At 42.8% G+C, this 17,459-nt stretch overlaps 1 protein-coding gene across 1 annotated transcript in view; it reads left to right on the forward strand.

Moving 5' to 3' along the window:
* med30 (mediator complex subunit 30) overlaps positions 1–17,459 on the forward strand; it is a 33,266-nt gene that overhangs the window by 321 nt on the left and 15,486 nt on the right. Inside the window, exons 2-4 of the mRNA XM_014177610.3 lie at positions 2,512–2,733; positions 4,187–4,345; positions 13,768–13,875. Of these exons, the coding sequence (XP_014033085.1) occupies positions 2,581–2,733; positions 4,187–4,345; positions 13,768–13,875 (420 nt within the window). The 5' untranslated portion in view covers positions 2,512–2,580. The remainder of the gene's footprint in view (positions 1–2,511; positions 2,734–4,186; positions 4,346–13,767; positions 13,876–17,459) is intronic.

Below are 17,459 nucleotides of genomic sequence, written 5' to 3' on the forward strand. Positions count from 1 at the left end.
GCGACCTGGCCAAGATAAAGCAGTGCGACAAAATCAAACACAGAGTTACACATAAACACACGTACAGTCAATAACACAATAGAAGAAAATATATGTACAGTGTGTGCAAATGTAGAAGAGTAGGGAGGTAGGCAATATATAGGCCATAGAGGCGAAATAAATTAGAATTTAGCATTAACAATGTTAGCTAGCTAACTTACTGTAGTAGCAAGCAACGTTAGCTAGCCATCTAGCTAAATAACCTGTTATTACGTTAAATGTGGCATAATCAGTTGGGGTGCAACGTTGCAGATATAATGCATAAAGCTCACACGTGGCTATTACTGTACTGGCAGGTTATACTGATGTAAGTGTTCGTGCCTTCCAGTACTGTACAGTTCGTGTTACGCTGGTTTGTTACCCATGCATTATTGCGTAATTACATTTGACCTATGCCGCTTTAGTAATTCATTATGGTTTATGATGAAAAAAATATGACGTCACGCTAGTGACAGGGTATAATAAGTTCTGAAACAGGGTTTAAAGGTGACCTTTTATTTGTTTACAATCAAATCTGTCTTTCTGATGTAAATGGCATGTTATAGAAGGGTCCAGACACCTTTTCTTGTGATTTCAGTTGTTTTCGCGAAACCTAGCCCCAAACAGCAAATCACTTCCTCATCTTCCTTGTGTAGTGTGCCCCCCACCCCCACAAAAAATATGTCCTTTTAGAAACGGCAAAGCTGTCAGTATAGTGCTAGGGGAAACATCTTGAGTCGCACAAAGGGAATATAACATTGGGGATAAAGTTTGGAATGACAACATTGCATGTGTACAACATCTAAAGACCTGCATCACTATACTGAGAGCCTTGCCTTTTTGGAGTCGCTGTTCATTTTTTTCAGGGCCCCCATAATACACAATGAGGAAGTGATTTGCTGTTTGGGGTAAGTCTCTCAAAAGCAAGTGAAATCACTAAAACGGTGTCGGGACCCTTCTATGACATGCCATTTACATCAAAAATAGAGATTTAAGTTCATTCAACTTCAGTTGCACCTTGATAGTTATTATTAATCTAATACTCATGATTTACAGTTCACTAAAGCCTTAGCTTGTAGACTATTAGGCCATGGACTTATGGTCACTAGTAAAAAATTAGGAATGTGATGGGCCTCTTCCACCCCTAGCCAAGTCTGCATGGGGTAAGGACGAGGTAGAGGAGGCTGATCCCTACTCTGGTAGTGGAAACTACTGGCCCTTTGCTATTTTCCCCATGTGCGAAGAGGCGGTCGCCCTGCATGGAGTAGTTCCTGTATCGCAGACTACCTTCAGCACCATGGGGAGTAACAAAGACAAGGAGCAGAGACAGCAACTGTGGCCTCCCCCAGAGCGATGACCTTGTTAGCGTTGAAGAGACTGCTTCAAAGCCTGAAGGCTGCGAGGCTTTCGCTGACACAAAGCCAAAGGTCTCAGCCTGGAAGAGGTTTCACAGCTATCTGAGAAAGAAGATGTCATCCTCCTCAGAGCCCATAATGTGTGTGAATACACATAAAGGCTCCCGAGTGGCGCAGCAGTCTAAGGCACTGCATCTCAGTGCTAGAGGTGTCACTACAGACCCTGATTTGATTCTGGGCTGTATCACAACCAGCCGTGATCGGGAGTCCCATAGTGCGGAGCACAATTGGCCCAGCGTCGTCCGGGTTAGGGGAGGGTTTGGCCGGGGTAGGTCGTCATTGTAAAATTAGAATTTGTTCTTAACTGACTTGCCGAGTTAAATAAAAGTTAAATAAAAATAAATATATATAGCCACTTTAATTTTGTAAAAATAAATGTATGTTTCATGAGGAAATTTGTCTGGAAACAATTTATTTAACCCTTATTTTACCAAGTAAGTTGACTAAGAACACATTCTCATTTACAGCAATGACCTGGGGAATAGTTACAGGGAGAGGAGGGGAAATGAATGAGCCAATTGGAAACTGGGGATGATTAGGTGGCCATGATGGCATGAGGACCAGATTGGGAATTTAGCCAGGACACCGGGCTTAACACCCCTACTCTTACGATAATTGCCATGGGCTCTTTAGTGACCACAGAGAGTCAGGACACCTGTTTAACTTCCCATTCGAAAGACAGCAGCACCCTACACAGGGCAATGTCCCCAATCACTGCCCTGGGGCGTTGGGATATTTTTTTAGACCAGAGGAAAGAGTGCCTCCTACTGATTTTCCAACACTTTCAGCAGCATCTGATCTCCCATCCAGGACCAAACCTACTTAGCCTCAGAGGAAAGCCAGCAGAGGGATGCAGAGTGTTATGCTGCTGGCCAATACAGGCATTCACATTTCCCTATGGGAAAATAAAGTATTAATTCATTACTTAAACCATCAACACATATTATTGTGAATGTAACATCAAGAAATTAACCAGTCTGTTTCTCTTTCCCTGACCCCTGCTTTCTCTCCCTTTCTCTTCCATCTTCCTCTATCCCCAACCCTACCCTTTTCCATCCTTCCAATATCATACTACCAGGCATGCCAAGGTGTGCCAGTGTAGAATAGGCTGACCCCTCGCTGCACCTATAGGTCCTCTGCTGTCTCCATGACCACCCCTCCCATAGTGGCATTCGCCGGGCAGCAGGCTCAGGCTGCCCGTGATGTCAACACAGCGTCGCTCTGTCGCATCGGCCAGGAGACGGTGCAGGATATCGTCTTACGCACCATGGAGATCTTCCAGCTGTTGAGGAACATGCAGGTAAGTGTTTCTTGTGACTTTTTTGTGTTGGGGCGGGTATGAAGGCTGAACAAAGTTCAAAGTCTTGCCTTTTATTATGGATGGTGCTCGTCTGTCAACCACCTTTAATACACGCAAAGCATTGTTTGCATGTGCTCCACTTCCCTTTTACGCACGCACGCACACACACACACACACACACACACACACACACACACACACACACACACACACACACACACACACACACACACACACACACACACACACACGATTCAGCCTTATTTGACCCCAGACCGACAGCATTACATAAACTGACAGCACAACATTGATTGATTGTCATCCATTTCCTCACAGTTATATCTAATAACAGTAACACAATATGACATGCATTGTCCCTCTGTTTTCTGGTGAGAATGGATGGATATGGGCCTAGGAGCAGAAAGCTGGGCCAACTAAGACTGCTTTTATTCTTGCCCAAGGAAGGCATGTCCCATGGTGCAATCCTGTCTCACGCTTGTTTTTAAACATGGAGGATGATATAATTGGTTGTGAAAAGGCCTTTATTTGATCATTAGATAGTCACCATCTGTTTATACCTCTTCTGGACCTTCTGTTGACACGTTGGAAAGATCAGACTGTGCCCTTAAGATGGGTTCAGGAGAAGTTGTGTGTGTGTCCCAAATGGCACCCTATTCCCTATGTAGTTCACTACTTTTAACCAGGACCCATACTAGGACTCTGGTCAAAAGTAGTGCACTATATAGGGAATAGGGTGCCATTTGGGATACAGTCAGACATTGTCTCTCTCGGTCTGTCTGTGTCTCAGAGAAGATCCTTCTGCAGCTCATTAAAACAACAACAGCGAAAGACAAAAGAAGAAGACCGCAAAGCAAGCCGTGCTGCCTCGCCGCAGAATGTACAAACAGCACTGTTGTGACTTGTTTCACAGATCACAGACTCTGTGTGGGGAAAGAAAGATCACTCTGTTTACAGAGTGGTAGGCATTTATACAGGTATACACCCTACCTACCCTCATTCAGGGAATAGTTTCAGGCTGTACAGGATGTTTACTATCAGTTAAAAGTGCCTAAAGCTAGTTAGCGTAAAGCTCAGGTGAAACAGTCCGGAGCTGTTCTAAGTCATATACATATCATGTAGTTAGTAATATGTAAACTTCGCCTCTCAATGGAATGCCATGTAACAGCACATTTAAATAAATACATGTAAAACCATTTTTTTTGTCTACATTGCAATAATTCAGTCTTTATTTTATAAACCTTCTACACTTCAGTTACCACCATAAACATTTGAGAAATTACACGCTGGTTATTAGTAGTCAAGGAGTAACTGGTCAAGGAGGTCCTAGTCGAGTAAACAGGAGGCCCTGAAATGACCCATAGCTATTAGTACAATGTTATTACATTACTAGGAAAGAAGTGTGTTACATACTTTTCTATGTCATCTCCCCCAGCTGCCAAATGGAGTGACGTACCACCCCAGCACCCACCAGGACAGGCTGGGCAAACTGCAGGAGCACCTGCGTATGCTCTCTGTACTCTTCCGCAAGCTGCGCCTCGTCTACGACAAATGCAACGAAAACTGCACCGGTCTGGACCCCGTACCCCCAGAGGTGAGTGGCCACTGTGCCAGGACCACTCTGTGAATCACAATCAATATATAACCAGTTTGAACCGGACATAGTGTACTTTACCACAGTTGACGCCATTTTGGCTCGGTATACAAACCTACACAAACCACTGATGCAGATTTATGGACATTTCGGTTCTTGCCAGAGAGATTGGATTACAGTTTCCTCATACAAAATGTCTGAATGTAGTGAAGGGATCCACCGTGGTAAAGAAAGTTCAGAGGAACCCCTGGTGCCTGGGGGATTCTTATGTCTCCCACTCTATCAGGTCTACCTCGGGACACCCTATTTCCTATATAGTGCACTACTTTTGTGCAGGAAAGTAGTGCACTCTACAGGGAATATGTTTCCATTTGGGACGCAACCCTCGGCTCAGCTCCACATTCAATTCAATGGCCGCTTTGTGTTTGTCCTGAGGGCCTCCTTAGTGGCTGTTATGGACACCCACCTCTAAATGCCCACCACTTTATTTTACTGAGCTACTGGGTTGGCTACTGTTTTAGACCTCATGCTGGGCGATTCCTCTCTTTTATTGGTGGTTTCATTGTTGCAGTCTTTTCTCCTATTGATTTGGAGACAGTTGGTTGTAAACCAGTGTTGTAGAACTGACATTGCATGCACATGTTTAATTAGGCTTTCAAACATACAGTACCAGTCAAATGTTTGGACACACCTACTCAAGGTTTTTTTTAAACTATGAAATAACACATGGAATCTTGTAGTAACCAAAAAAGTCTTAACCTGTTTGGGATAGGGGGCAGTATTTTCACGTCCGGATAAAAAAACGTACCCGATTTAATCTGGTTACCACTCCTACCCAGTAACTAGAATATGCATATACTTATTACATATGGATAGAAAACACCCTAAAGTTTCTAAAACTGTTTGAATGGTGTCTGTGAGTATAACAGAACTCATTTGGCAGGCAAAAACCTGACTAGGTTTCATGCAGGAAGTGGCCTGTCTGACAAGGTGTTGTTGTTCTTGCTTCTGTTTATTGAAGAGTCAGGATCTTAGCTGTAACGTGACATTTCCTAGGGCTCCAATAGGCTCTCAGAGCCCGGGAAAAACCTGAACGATGACGAGGCAGCCTCAGGCTGAAACACATAATCGCCTTTGCCAAGTGGCCCATCAGAGGACAATGGAATTAGGCGCGTGCCCGATTCGACCCAGTGATATATTTTCCTTCGGCTGTTTATCTAATTGCAGATTCCCGGTCTGAATATTATCGCTTTTTTACGAGAAAAATGGCATAAAAATTGATTTTAAACAGCGGTTGACATGCTTCGAAGTACGGTAATGAAATATTTAGAAATCTTTTGTCACGAAATGCGCCGTGCGCACGACCGTTATTTACCATTGGGATAGTGTCTGGGACGCACGAAACAAAACGTCGCTGTTGGAACATAACTATGAATTATTTTGGACCAAACCTACATTTGTTATTGAAGTAGAAGTCCTGGGAGTGCATTCTGACGAAGAACAGGAAAGGTAAGACCATTTTTCTTATAGTAAATCTGATATTGGTGAGTGCTAAACCTGCTGGGTGTCTAAATAGCTAGCCCTGTGATGCCGGGCTATGTACTTAGAATATTGCAAAATGTGCTTTCACCGAAAAGCTATTTTAAAATCGGACATATCGAGTGCATAGAGGAGTAATGTATCTATAATTCTTAAAATAATTGTTATGCTTTTTGTGAACGTTTATCGTGAGTAATTTAGTAAATTGTTAGTAAATTCGCCGGAAGTTTGCGGGGGGTATGCTAGTTCTGAACGTCACATGCTTATGTAAAAAGCTGTTTTTTGATATAAATATGAACTTGATTGAACAAAACATGCATGTATTGTATAACATAATGTCCTAGGTGTGTCATCTGATGAAGATCATCAAAGGTTAGTGCTGCATTTAGCTGTCTTCTGGGTTTTTGTGACATTATATGCTAGCTTGAAAAATGGGTCTCTGATTATTTCTGGCTTGGTACTCTGCTGTCATAATCTAATGTTTTGCTTTCGTTGTAAAGCCTTTTTGAAATCGGACAGTGTGGTTAGATTAACGAGAGTCTTTTCTTTAAATAGCTGTAAAATAGTCATATGTTTGAGAAATTGAAGTAATAGGATTTTTAAGGTATTTGAAAATTGCGCCACAGGCTTCAACTGGCTGTTACGTAGGTGGGACGAATTCGTCCCGCCTAGCCCATAGAGGTTAAACAAGTCTACATTTATTTTAGGTTTAGATTCTTCAAAGTAGCCACCCTTTGGCATTCTCTCAATCAGCTTCATGAGGAATGCTTTTCCAACAGTCTTTAAGGAGTTCCCACATATGCTGAGCACTTGTTGGCTGCTTTTCGTTCACTCTGCAGTCCAACTCATCCCAAACCATCTCAATTGGGTCAGGTGATTGTGGAGGCCAGGTCATCTGATGCAGCACTCCATCACTCTCCTTCTTGGTCAAATAGCCCTTACACAGCCTGGAGGTGTGTTGGGTAATAGTGTTGTTGAAAAACAAATGATAGTCCCACTAAACGCAAACCAGATGGGATGGCGTATCACTGCAGAATGCTGTGGTAGCCATGCTGGTTAAGTGTGCCTTGAATTCTAAATAAATCACTGACAGTGTAACCAGGCAAAGCACCCCCACACCATCCCATCTCCTCTTCCATGCTTCACGGTGGGAACCAGACATGCGAAACAGTGGTAGGCCTGATCACCGACAATGATGCGACAGTCTATAGGGAGGAGGTCAGAGACCTGGCCCTGTGGTGCCAGGATAATAACCTCTCCCTCAACGTGATTAAGACAAAGGAGATGATTGTGGACTACAGGAAAAGGAGGACCGAGCACGCCCCCATTCTCATTGACGGAGCTGTAGTGGAGCAGGTTGAGAGCTTAAAGTTCCATCACCAACAAACTATCATGGTCCAAACACACCAAGATAGTCGTGAAGAGGGCACGACCCAGCCTATTCCCCCTCAGGAGAATGAAAAGATTTGGTATGGGTTCTCAGATCCTCAAAAGGTTCCACAGCTGCACCATTGAGAGCATCCTGACTGGTTGAATCACTGGCAACTGCTCGGCCTCCGACCGCAAGGCACTACAGAGTGTGTACGGCCCAGTGCATCACTGGGGCCAAGCTTCCTGCCATCCAGGACCTCTATACCAGGTGGTGTCAGAGGAAGCCCCCAAAATTGTCAAAGACTCCAGCCACCCTGGTCATAGACTGTTCTCTCTGCTACAGCACGGTACCGGAGCGCCAAGTCTAGGTCCAAAAGGCTTCTTAACAGCTTCTCCCCCAAGCCATAAGACTCCTGAACAGCTAATCAAATGGCTACCCAGACTATTTGCATTGTCCCCCCAACCTCTTTTACACTGCTGCTACTCTCTGTTTATTATCTATGCATAGTCACTTCACCCCTACCTAACTTGTGCCCCCGCACATTGACTCTGTACCGGTACCCCCTGTATATAGCCTCGCTACTATTATCTTACTGCTGCCCTCTAATTATTATTATATATATTTTTTAATTAAATTAACACTTACTTTTTTCTTAACTGCATTGTTGGTTAAGGGCTTGTAAGTAAGCATTCACTGTAACATCTACACCTGTTGTATTCGGCGCATGTGACAAATACAATTTCATTTGATTTGAAAAGGAAAGCAATTCCACAAATTAACTTTTAACAAGGCACCCTGTTAATTGAAATGCATTCCAGGTGACTACCTCATCAAGCTGGTTGAGAGAATGCCAAGAGTGTGCAAAGCTGTCATCAAGGAAATTGGCTACTTTGAAGAATCTCAAATATAAAATATATTTTGATTTGTTTAACACTTTATTGGTTACTACATGATTCCATATGTGTTATTTCATAGTTTTGATGTCTTCACTATTATTCTACAATGTAGAAAATAGTAAAAAATGTAGTAAAACCCTTGAATGAGTAGGTGTGTCCAAACTTTTGACTGGTACTGTATACAGTACATTACATTTGTTTTATGTATGGGCCATGGTGACGGAATTACGCTGAATGTATACCAAACAAAAACCATAGATTTCAAAGTTTAACAAACTGTGCAACTCTATGCACAATGACTATTTTTAACAATTCCTACTGAACATTTTACAAACACACATTTACAGGAAGAACTGTGCTGATACAAAGTTTGTGAACAGAATGAAACTGAGGGAGATTTTACTGTAATTCTGTTACCAAACTTTGCGTCTTCATAGTTTTTTCAGTAAATGTTAATTTTTGATAATGTACTGTGTATTCGTTGTGCATAGAGAGCTATAGTTTGTTAATCTTTGAAATTAATGGTTTTTGTTTGGCATACGTTTGTGTCACGTCCTGACCAGTAAAGGGGTCTTTTGTCATTGTAGTATGGTCAGGGCGTGGCAGGGGGTGTTTGTTTTGGGGTTTTTGGTCTAGGGGATTTTGGTTCTAGTTTTCATTTTCTATGTTTCGTTTTCCAGGTTTGGCCGAGTGTGGTTTCCAATCAGAGGCAGGTGTCTTTCGTTGTCTGATTGGAAGCCATACTTAGACAGCCTGTTTTCCTTTGGGTTTTGTGGGTGGTTGTTTTCTGTTTTGTGTAAGTACCTGACGGAACTGTCGGTTGTCGGTTTTGTTATTTTTTGTAAAAGTGTTATCTCATTAAAATTAAAGAAGATTAGCACTATACCCGCTGCGCCTTGGTCTGTCCTTTACGACGCCCCTGACAGTTTGAAAGTCTCAGTATAATTCAGTTACTGTAGAATTGCCCGTATGGCATACTGGCTTGCTGTATTTCTCTCTCAGGGAGGAAAAGTTACACTTTTATTTGTAATTCTGGTCATATGTAAACCTCACTCTCCATTACACTCCACAGTTGTACCACTTCATTTAAAATGTTTACCTATCCCCCCAGAGGCTGTGCAAACTACTTACTGTGCTGATCAACCAATACTTCACTGCAACATGTTGTCTGGAGGGAGTTGATTTTGGCCCGCCGAACGCCGCCATTTATCATCCCCTGAAACTCAAATGGCTGACCAGCCTGCCGGCCGCAGTCCTGACAATCATGCTATTGGCTGGCCGCTGACCGGGCTTTCCCCAAACAGGAAGTGGAATCAATGACTAAGCCAGCGTGACCTCATCGCGTTCCTATTTAGCAGGAGGCCTGGTAATGAACAACTGGGGAAGGCTTCCCACATAAGCAGTTTTCTGTTTTTTCTATTATGATTTTTCACCGCCGATACCGATTATTGGAGGACCCAAAAAAGCCGATACCGGTTAATCGGCCAATTTATTCATTTGTAATAATGACAATTACAACAATACTGAATGAACACTTATTTTAACTTAATATAATAATATAATACATAAATACTATCAATTTAGCCTCAAATAAATAATGAAACATGTTCAATTTGGTTTAAATAATGCAAAAACAAAGTGTTGGAGAAGAAAGTAAAAGTGCAATATGTGCCATGTAAAAAAGCTAACGTTTAAGTTCCTTGCTCAGAACATGAGAACATATGAAAGCTGGTGGTTCCTATTAACATGAGTCTTCAATATTCCCAGGTAAGAAGTTTTAGGTTGTAGTTATTATAGGAATTATAGGACTATTTCTCTCTATACGATTTGTATTTCATATACCTTTGACTATTGGATGTTCTTATAGGCACTTTAGTATTGCCAGTGTAACAGTATAGCTTCCGTCCCTCTCCTCGGTCCTACCTGGGCTCGAACCAGGAACACATCGACAACAGCCACCCTCGAAGCAGCGTTACCCATGGAGAGCAAGGGGAACAACCACTCCCAAGTCTCAGAGCGAGTGACGTTTGAAACGCTATTAGCGCGCACCCTGCTAACTAGCTAGCCATTTCACATCGGTTACACCAGCCTAATCTCGGGGGTTGAAGTCATAAACAGCGCAATGCTTGAAGAATTGCGAAGAGCTGCTGGCAAACGCATGAAGGTGCTGTTTGAATGAATGCTTACGAGCCTGCTGCTACCTACCATCGCTCAGTCAGACTGCTCTATCAAATATCAAATCATAGACTTAATTATAACATAATAACACACAGAAATACGAGCCTTTGGTCATTAATATGGTCGAATCCTGAAACGATCATTTCGAAAACGAAACGTTTATTATTTCAGTGAAATACGGAACCGTTCCGTATTTTATCTAACGGGTGGCATCCCTAAGTCTAAATATTCCTGTTACATTGCACAACCTTCAATGTTATGTCATAATTATGTACAATTTTGGCAAATTAATTACGGCCTTTGTTAGGAATAAATGGACTTCACACAGTTCGCAATGAGCCAGGCGGCCCAAACTGCTGTATATAACCTGACTGCTTGCACAGAACGCAAGAGAAGTGACACAACGTCTTTTCCTTAGTTATAAGAAATTCATGTTAGCAGGCAATATTAACTAAATATGCAGGTTTAAAAATATATACTTGTGTATTGATTTTAAAGAAAGGCATTGATGTTTAGGTCCATTGGTGCAACGACAGTGCTTTTTTCGCAAATGCGCTTGTTAAATCATCACCCGTTTGTCGAAGTAGGCTGTGATTCGATGAGAAATTAACCGCATCGATTATATGCCACGCAGGACACGTTATATAACTACACATGTCACGCCTGTCTGAAGAAGGAGCGGACGAAGGCGCAGCGTGTGTATCGTTCCACATTTTATTTAAACTGTGAAACTATGCAAGACATACAAATAAACGAATAAACAAAAACAGTTTACAAATAAACGAATAAACAAAAACAACAAACTGTGACGAAGAGGTGCAACATACACTTACTCAAAATAATCTCCCACAAAACCTAGTGGGAAAAACAACAACTTAAATATGATCCCCAATTAGAGACAACGATGACCAGCTGCCTCTAATTGGAGATCATCCCAAAAAACAACAACATAGAAATTCAGAAACTAGAACCCCACATAGAAATACATAAACTAGAGAAAACCCCCAACATAAAAAAAAGAAACTAGAACCAATATAGACATAAATAAATTAGACAAAACCCCCTGTCACGCCCTGACCTACTCTACCATAGAAAAATAAAAGCTTTCTATGGTCAGCACGGGACAACACATGGTTGATGATATTACTAGTTTAACTAGTGATTATGTTAAGATTGATCGTTTTTTATAAGATAAGTTTAATGCGAGCTAGCAACTTACCATGGCTCCTTGCTGCCCTCACGTAACAGGTAGTCTGCCTGCCCTCACGTAACAGGTAGTCAGCCTGCCATGCTGGCTCCTCGTGGAGTGCAATGTAAGGCAGGTGGTTAGAGCGTTGGACTAGTAACCGGAAGGTCGCAAAAACGAATCCTGAGGTGACAAGGTAAAAATCTGTTGTTCTGCCACTGAACAAGGCAGTTAACCCCCGTTCCTAGGCCGTCATTGAAATTAAGAATGTGTTTTTAATCTGACTTGCCTAGTTAAATAAAGGTGTAAAAAAAAAAAAAAAAAAAAAAAAAAAAAAATGGCAAATCAGTGTCCAAAAATACTGATTACCGATTGTTACAGAAACCTGAAATCGGCCCTAATTAATCGGCCATTCCGATTAATCAGTCGACCTCTAGTTTTTTCCCAGAGACTGGGGTTATGACTCACACCCACACCCACAGTCACTGAGACACACACACAAACACACATTCTTTCTCTCTCGCCCTCTCTTTCTACTCCGCACATTTTCCCCCTTCCGACTGCCAATAACAGCTCTTACCTTTAAATTCAATATGCGCTTGGCTCATAGCTGGAATTATAGAAGTAAAAAAAGTTTTTCCGCCCCTAACAATCACAGTTGGCCTTATATAATATCCAGCACGTCTTCTGTCTTCTCTCCAATACAAGTCAGACAGCTTAGGGTTTGGCATCGGTCTCTCTGACTGACTAGAGAAAACTGCCAGAGCTGTCTCTTGTTTTTCTCATGTGATTCTCTCTCTGTCTGTCTTCTGGCCTGGCCCTATCCAGCCCTGCAGTAATGCTTTGGTCACAGCCTGCTTTAATCATTGTCTACACTGGTCTCTGCCAGTTGCTAAACCTCAGGTCATTGACTGCAATGAAATGTGATCAACTACTAGGCTATTTAGAATGTTGAATAGTACTCAGCCTCAGATTTGTGTTGGACGTCACTGTGTTTTCACGCCTGCTAAGGCTTTTGGTTGGCTCTTGTACCTAATCTTTGTATTTATTTATTTATGAGAAGGATGCTGTAGCCGTTAATGTTGTTTCTTTTCTCAAATCATTACCTTGTTCCTACATAACTGTTTAAGCAATCTCACCTCACACAGCAATGTATGATAATAGGAACCCAGTAGACGACAGTGTTAACGCTACTTATAATGGTACCATTTAAGATAAGCCCGTTGGTCTTGATGCAGTGCAATAGAGAACAATGTGTCCCATACGCACTGCTTATTATCCTGCAGACCAGCAGATGTCAGTGTGATTTAAAGCAGAGCAGTCGGTGTAGTGTCAGCCAGACAACGTCAAGCACAGAGAGCGCTTAAAAATGAAATAAGCACTTGGGTATGGACTGTGGGAGAAGTCCTGATTCTGAATTGGTGGTGGTGGTGGTATGGAACTGTTTGTAGATTAGATTATATTGAAAACAAAAATTGTGATCTACACAAAATCCCTATTTTCTGCTCATGAAGGCAGTTCTAATTCAGTATAACAGCGGAGGGAATGTCATAGAAATCTCTTTTATACAAGCTTAGTAGGGAGAGTTTGTGCTCACGCAAGCAGTATAGATAGACCTTTTATAATGGAGGACTTGGTGGACTATATATTATTTTAGGTTTTAATATTGCCTAATGCAGGGTTTCCCAAACTCTGTCCTCTAGACCACCAGGGGTGCACGTTTAGTTTTTTTGCCCAAGCACGACACAGTTGATTCAAATAATCAACGAATCATCAAGCTTTGATCATTTGAATCAGCTGTGTGGTGTTAGGACAAAAACCAAAACGTGCCCCCCTTGGGGTCCCGAGGACCGAGTTTGGGAAAGGCTAGCATAATGTGTTCGCTTCCAAGTGTTGTGCTACAGCTCTGTTATGATTAACTACTATGTATCGGTATGAGAACGACTGTTTCTTTACAGCATTTCATACACCTATACATACAGTATGGAGACTTTAGAGAAGGGGCTAGTGAGTCTATATTTGTTTGATGAGAGACATAAGCCAATTAATGGGGGGTTTTTTTCTCCTTTTTTAAATGTATCTTTATTTAACCAGGCGACTCCCATTTAAATGGTCATCTCTTTTACAAGGAAGTCATATGTATTTTCCTATTGCAAACCAAAGCACCAAACTACTTATCAATTTACCATCCCCTCATTGAACACCTGTGGACATTGTATTTGTTTATATCCACCACCTCTCCCCCACACAGCAACTCATCCCCTATGTGGAGGACGACAGCTCCAAACACGATGAACGCTTGGCCAGCCAGGCCCGCCCGGCAACAGAGGAGAGGAGAGAAATCCTGGAGGTTAACAAGGTGAGCTGCCCACTGGGGCTTTCTAGATATAAATGTACAGTACGCTGGGCTTTAGAGAGCACAGCCCTCTATATAAAAAGTAACCCCAATAGTGATTCCAGGAGGAGAGAGGCCAAAAAATGTATGACAAAATATAGTGTGAAGACAAGCTACATATTGTACACAATACTCCCAGTACTCTTAAAGTATTAATAGCCTGTCTATGACTGTTGAAAAACGTTTTTGGTAAAAACACAACATGCATTATTTGACAGTGTTGCAGCTTTTATTAGCCCCTGGTCATTGTGTGTGTAGTATGTGTGTGTGTGTGTTCCTCTGTGCATGCTTCCCTGTCTGAGTGTGCTGAATCATAATGGAGTTCATAGAAGTCACAGATGAGTTTTGGTTATTTTTAAGAGCGCTAGCTCCCTCACTGCTCTTAAAGGTAATCACTACAGTAAAACATGGGGAGAACACTGAGCTTAACTCAGCTCAGGTGGATGCCAAACAAATGGTGTATCCGCTGCATGCACACAAACCTTCCATAAGCATCAATATCAGCATTCTAGCTGACCCGTGTTGCTGTGAAACACAACACCACTGAAAGGAGAGTAGCCACGCACATCCAAACATAACAGGCCCAAGACACATTGAAAGCAGAGTAACTACGAACGTCCAAACGTAGCCTAGGAGCTGGGCAAAAATATAGCAATGAAAACAATGAAAATACTAATTTTAAATGTGGGAGCACTGAGCAAACAGTGAAGCGGACAATTGAACATTCACCATCTTAGCTGCTCATACCACAACGTTACTACCCGAAACAACAGGGCACATAGGAGACAAGAAGAACGAGAAGGTAGGCTTCAATTGCATGCTTGCAGCAGCCATCCCCTCCACTCCACGCTGCTACACTTGGAGCCCAAATTCCCAGCTGCATATTAAAGCTGCGATGAGGAGAACATGTTTTGGGGAGTTAAAGGGGTTACCTCATCAGGAGGGGAGTGATGTGGCAGAATGCGGAAAGCAGATGTTTAGGAGGCCCGGCTGCATCTGCTGCAGCGAACCGAGCCAGATAGCCCAGATTCCAGAGGGAAAAGAGATTGGGGGGGGGGGGGGGGGGGGGGTTAACATGTAATCGGATGGGATAAATGGGAAGATTGTAGTGTGAGGACATGCCACATATTGAACCAAATACCAGATTCCACAGGACGAGAGAGAACAGAGGAAGGAGAGAGGCTACAGAGAAAGAGAAAAAATTGATGGATTACTGGATTAAGGAGATTTTAGTGTGAAGACATATTGAGACACAGGATTCCAGTCATTCCAGAGGAGGAGAGATGGAGGGAAAAGAGGGAACACTGAGAGAGAGAAAAAAAGAGCGAGAAGACAGATGACCGGATGGACCGATATGTAGACAAAGGGAAGATGTCAGAGGGAAGTTCTCCATATCGAGCCAGAGAGGATTCTCCAGCTGAAGAGAGAGAGAAAAAGAAGAGACATTTGAAGGAAAGAGAGAAGACCGATAGATGGAAGTCAAGAACAGACAGATAGATAGATATGTAGACAGTTGGAACGATACTGGCTCCCAAAAGAGAGCAAAGACAAATAAAATGACATATACTGCACTGTAAATCAATGACGAACACAATATAAGATTGAGTAATAAGATTATAAAAAGAAAAGAGATTGATGTAGAACTGAATTGATAGATATGTCCCCAGAAGGGAAAGTTTAAAAAAAGGGTAATTGACACCTGTATACAGTAATATCCCCATAGAACAAACAGATGTGAAGGCAAACAACTATAGCCTGGTCCCAGATCTGTTTATGCTGTCTTGACAATTCATATGGCCAAACAGATGTAGGACCAGGCTAGCCCTGTTGTTTGTCTTTTGCTCCAACCCAGCAGGAAAGGTAGGTAAAGAGTAGAGTATGCTAGGTTAAAGGAGGTACACTGGAGGAGCTCCAAGATAAATGACTCCTCCATGGTAATGTCTTGCTGCTTTATGGGCCGCCCTGTGTGTGAGTGATAGCCTGTTCTCGTTATCTGTCGATTTGGGTAATTGCTGTTTGTCAGAGGCGCGTTGACTGATGGTGATGCAATCTGTCGAGGGAGGGAGGGAAGGAGGGAGGGAGGGAGAGAAGAAGGGAAAGAAAGATGGTGTGCATGCGGCCGATAGTGTGTGCTTTGGTGTAAGTATGAATGAAATATGTGTGTGTGTGAGTTCATTTGAGCATGTAACCTCTGTATGAGCGAGTATGGTGTTTGCATAAATGTTTAAGATGCATCAGCCATAATTTATTGCCACCTAATGGTCTGAGATTGCTCTGAGCTGCAGACCTTTTTGCTGCAGACTGATTGTGCATATCAATTCCCCTTTCCTCACTTTCTCCTCTGCTCTAACGAGAAACACAAACTCTGAAGCGCCCAAGTGACCCCAAATTAGAGCCTTAATGAATGCCTCGCATTAGTGGTCACACACCAATTAATGGGAGGAAACAATGAATATGACAAACCGACCACCTGATTCCCTTTTATCGAATTGAAATTCCGAAGATGTTTTTTTGCGGACAAGCGTTTTCGTCCCATCTGTGTCGCCTTTTACGTCCAAGAAGGACCCCTGACTGACTGTGTTTTCTGCAGAATGGATGATGATGATTCACTGGGCTCTCAAGAGTATTTGATAATCATTCCATCTGGGATATGAAGCTTCTGCATTGTCATCTCCCCATCACTCTTTCTCTTCCATACTTCACCCTCCTTCCTTTCCTCCATCCTTCCTTCTCTTCTTACCCCCTTGGGTCCTAACTGATGACCAGCTCCTTCGGGAGTGTCACAGTCAGTACCCTCCCCATGATACAGGAGGGGACCTGGGACCATCCCTAGTGTTTCTCCGTTGCAGCCCTGCCATCAACACTCGCCAGCGTTTGATTTAATACCAGCCTAAGTGAGAATAAATTCCTGTCATAGCCCATTAAGGAGGCCTTGGAGAGATCTGGCCTGTTATTAATTCTCCACAGCTCCTCTCTTTCTCTCTCCGTCTCTCCTCTCTCGCCTCCCCCTCCCCTCAATCCCTCCCTCGCACACACTCCCTTGCTTTTTTAATATCCTGTTAATTACCGCGTCTGTCCTCTTTATTCAAATGAAAAAGTGAGAAATTAAAAGCAAAGGCAGTTTGTAATTTCAAATCGGGGAAGTTTGGGGGGGGGTGCCTCCAATGGCGGCACAGTCGTGGATAATGAATTGCAGTGACATTGGCCGGTTAGCAGCGTTATCTGAAGAGCAGGCCGGGGTCTGTGGAGGCCTGATGATAAACAAACAGAGACCCAGATGATAATGAGACTCACTCGGAGAGAGGGATACGGATGGCTTTATGGAGCACTCTCTCTCTCTCTTCCTCCCTCAACTACTCCCTCTCTTTCTCCTCCTCTGCCTCTTTCTCTCAACTCCCCTTTCCCTCTCTCTCTCCTCCCTCCCTCTCACTCTCTTTCTCCCTGCTTACACACTCCAGCATTAGCAGGCTGTTCACAGGAGGCGCACAAACCTCCATGTTATTATCAGGCTCATATGTAGCCCATTAGACCAGTGTGTTGGGCAGGAG

This window comes from Salmo salar, chromosome 27 (genome assembly GCF_965601325.2).
Source record: "Salmo salar chromosome 27, fSalSal1, whole genome shotgun sequence".
In the NCBI taxonomy this organism is placed as follows: Eukaryota; Metazoa; Chordata; class Actinopteri; order Salmoniformes; family Salmonidae; genus Salmo; species Salmo salar.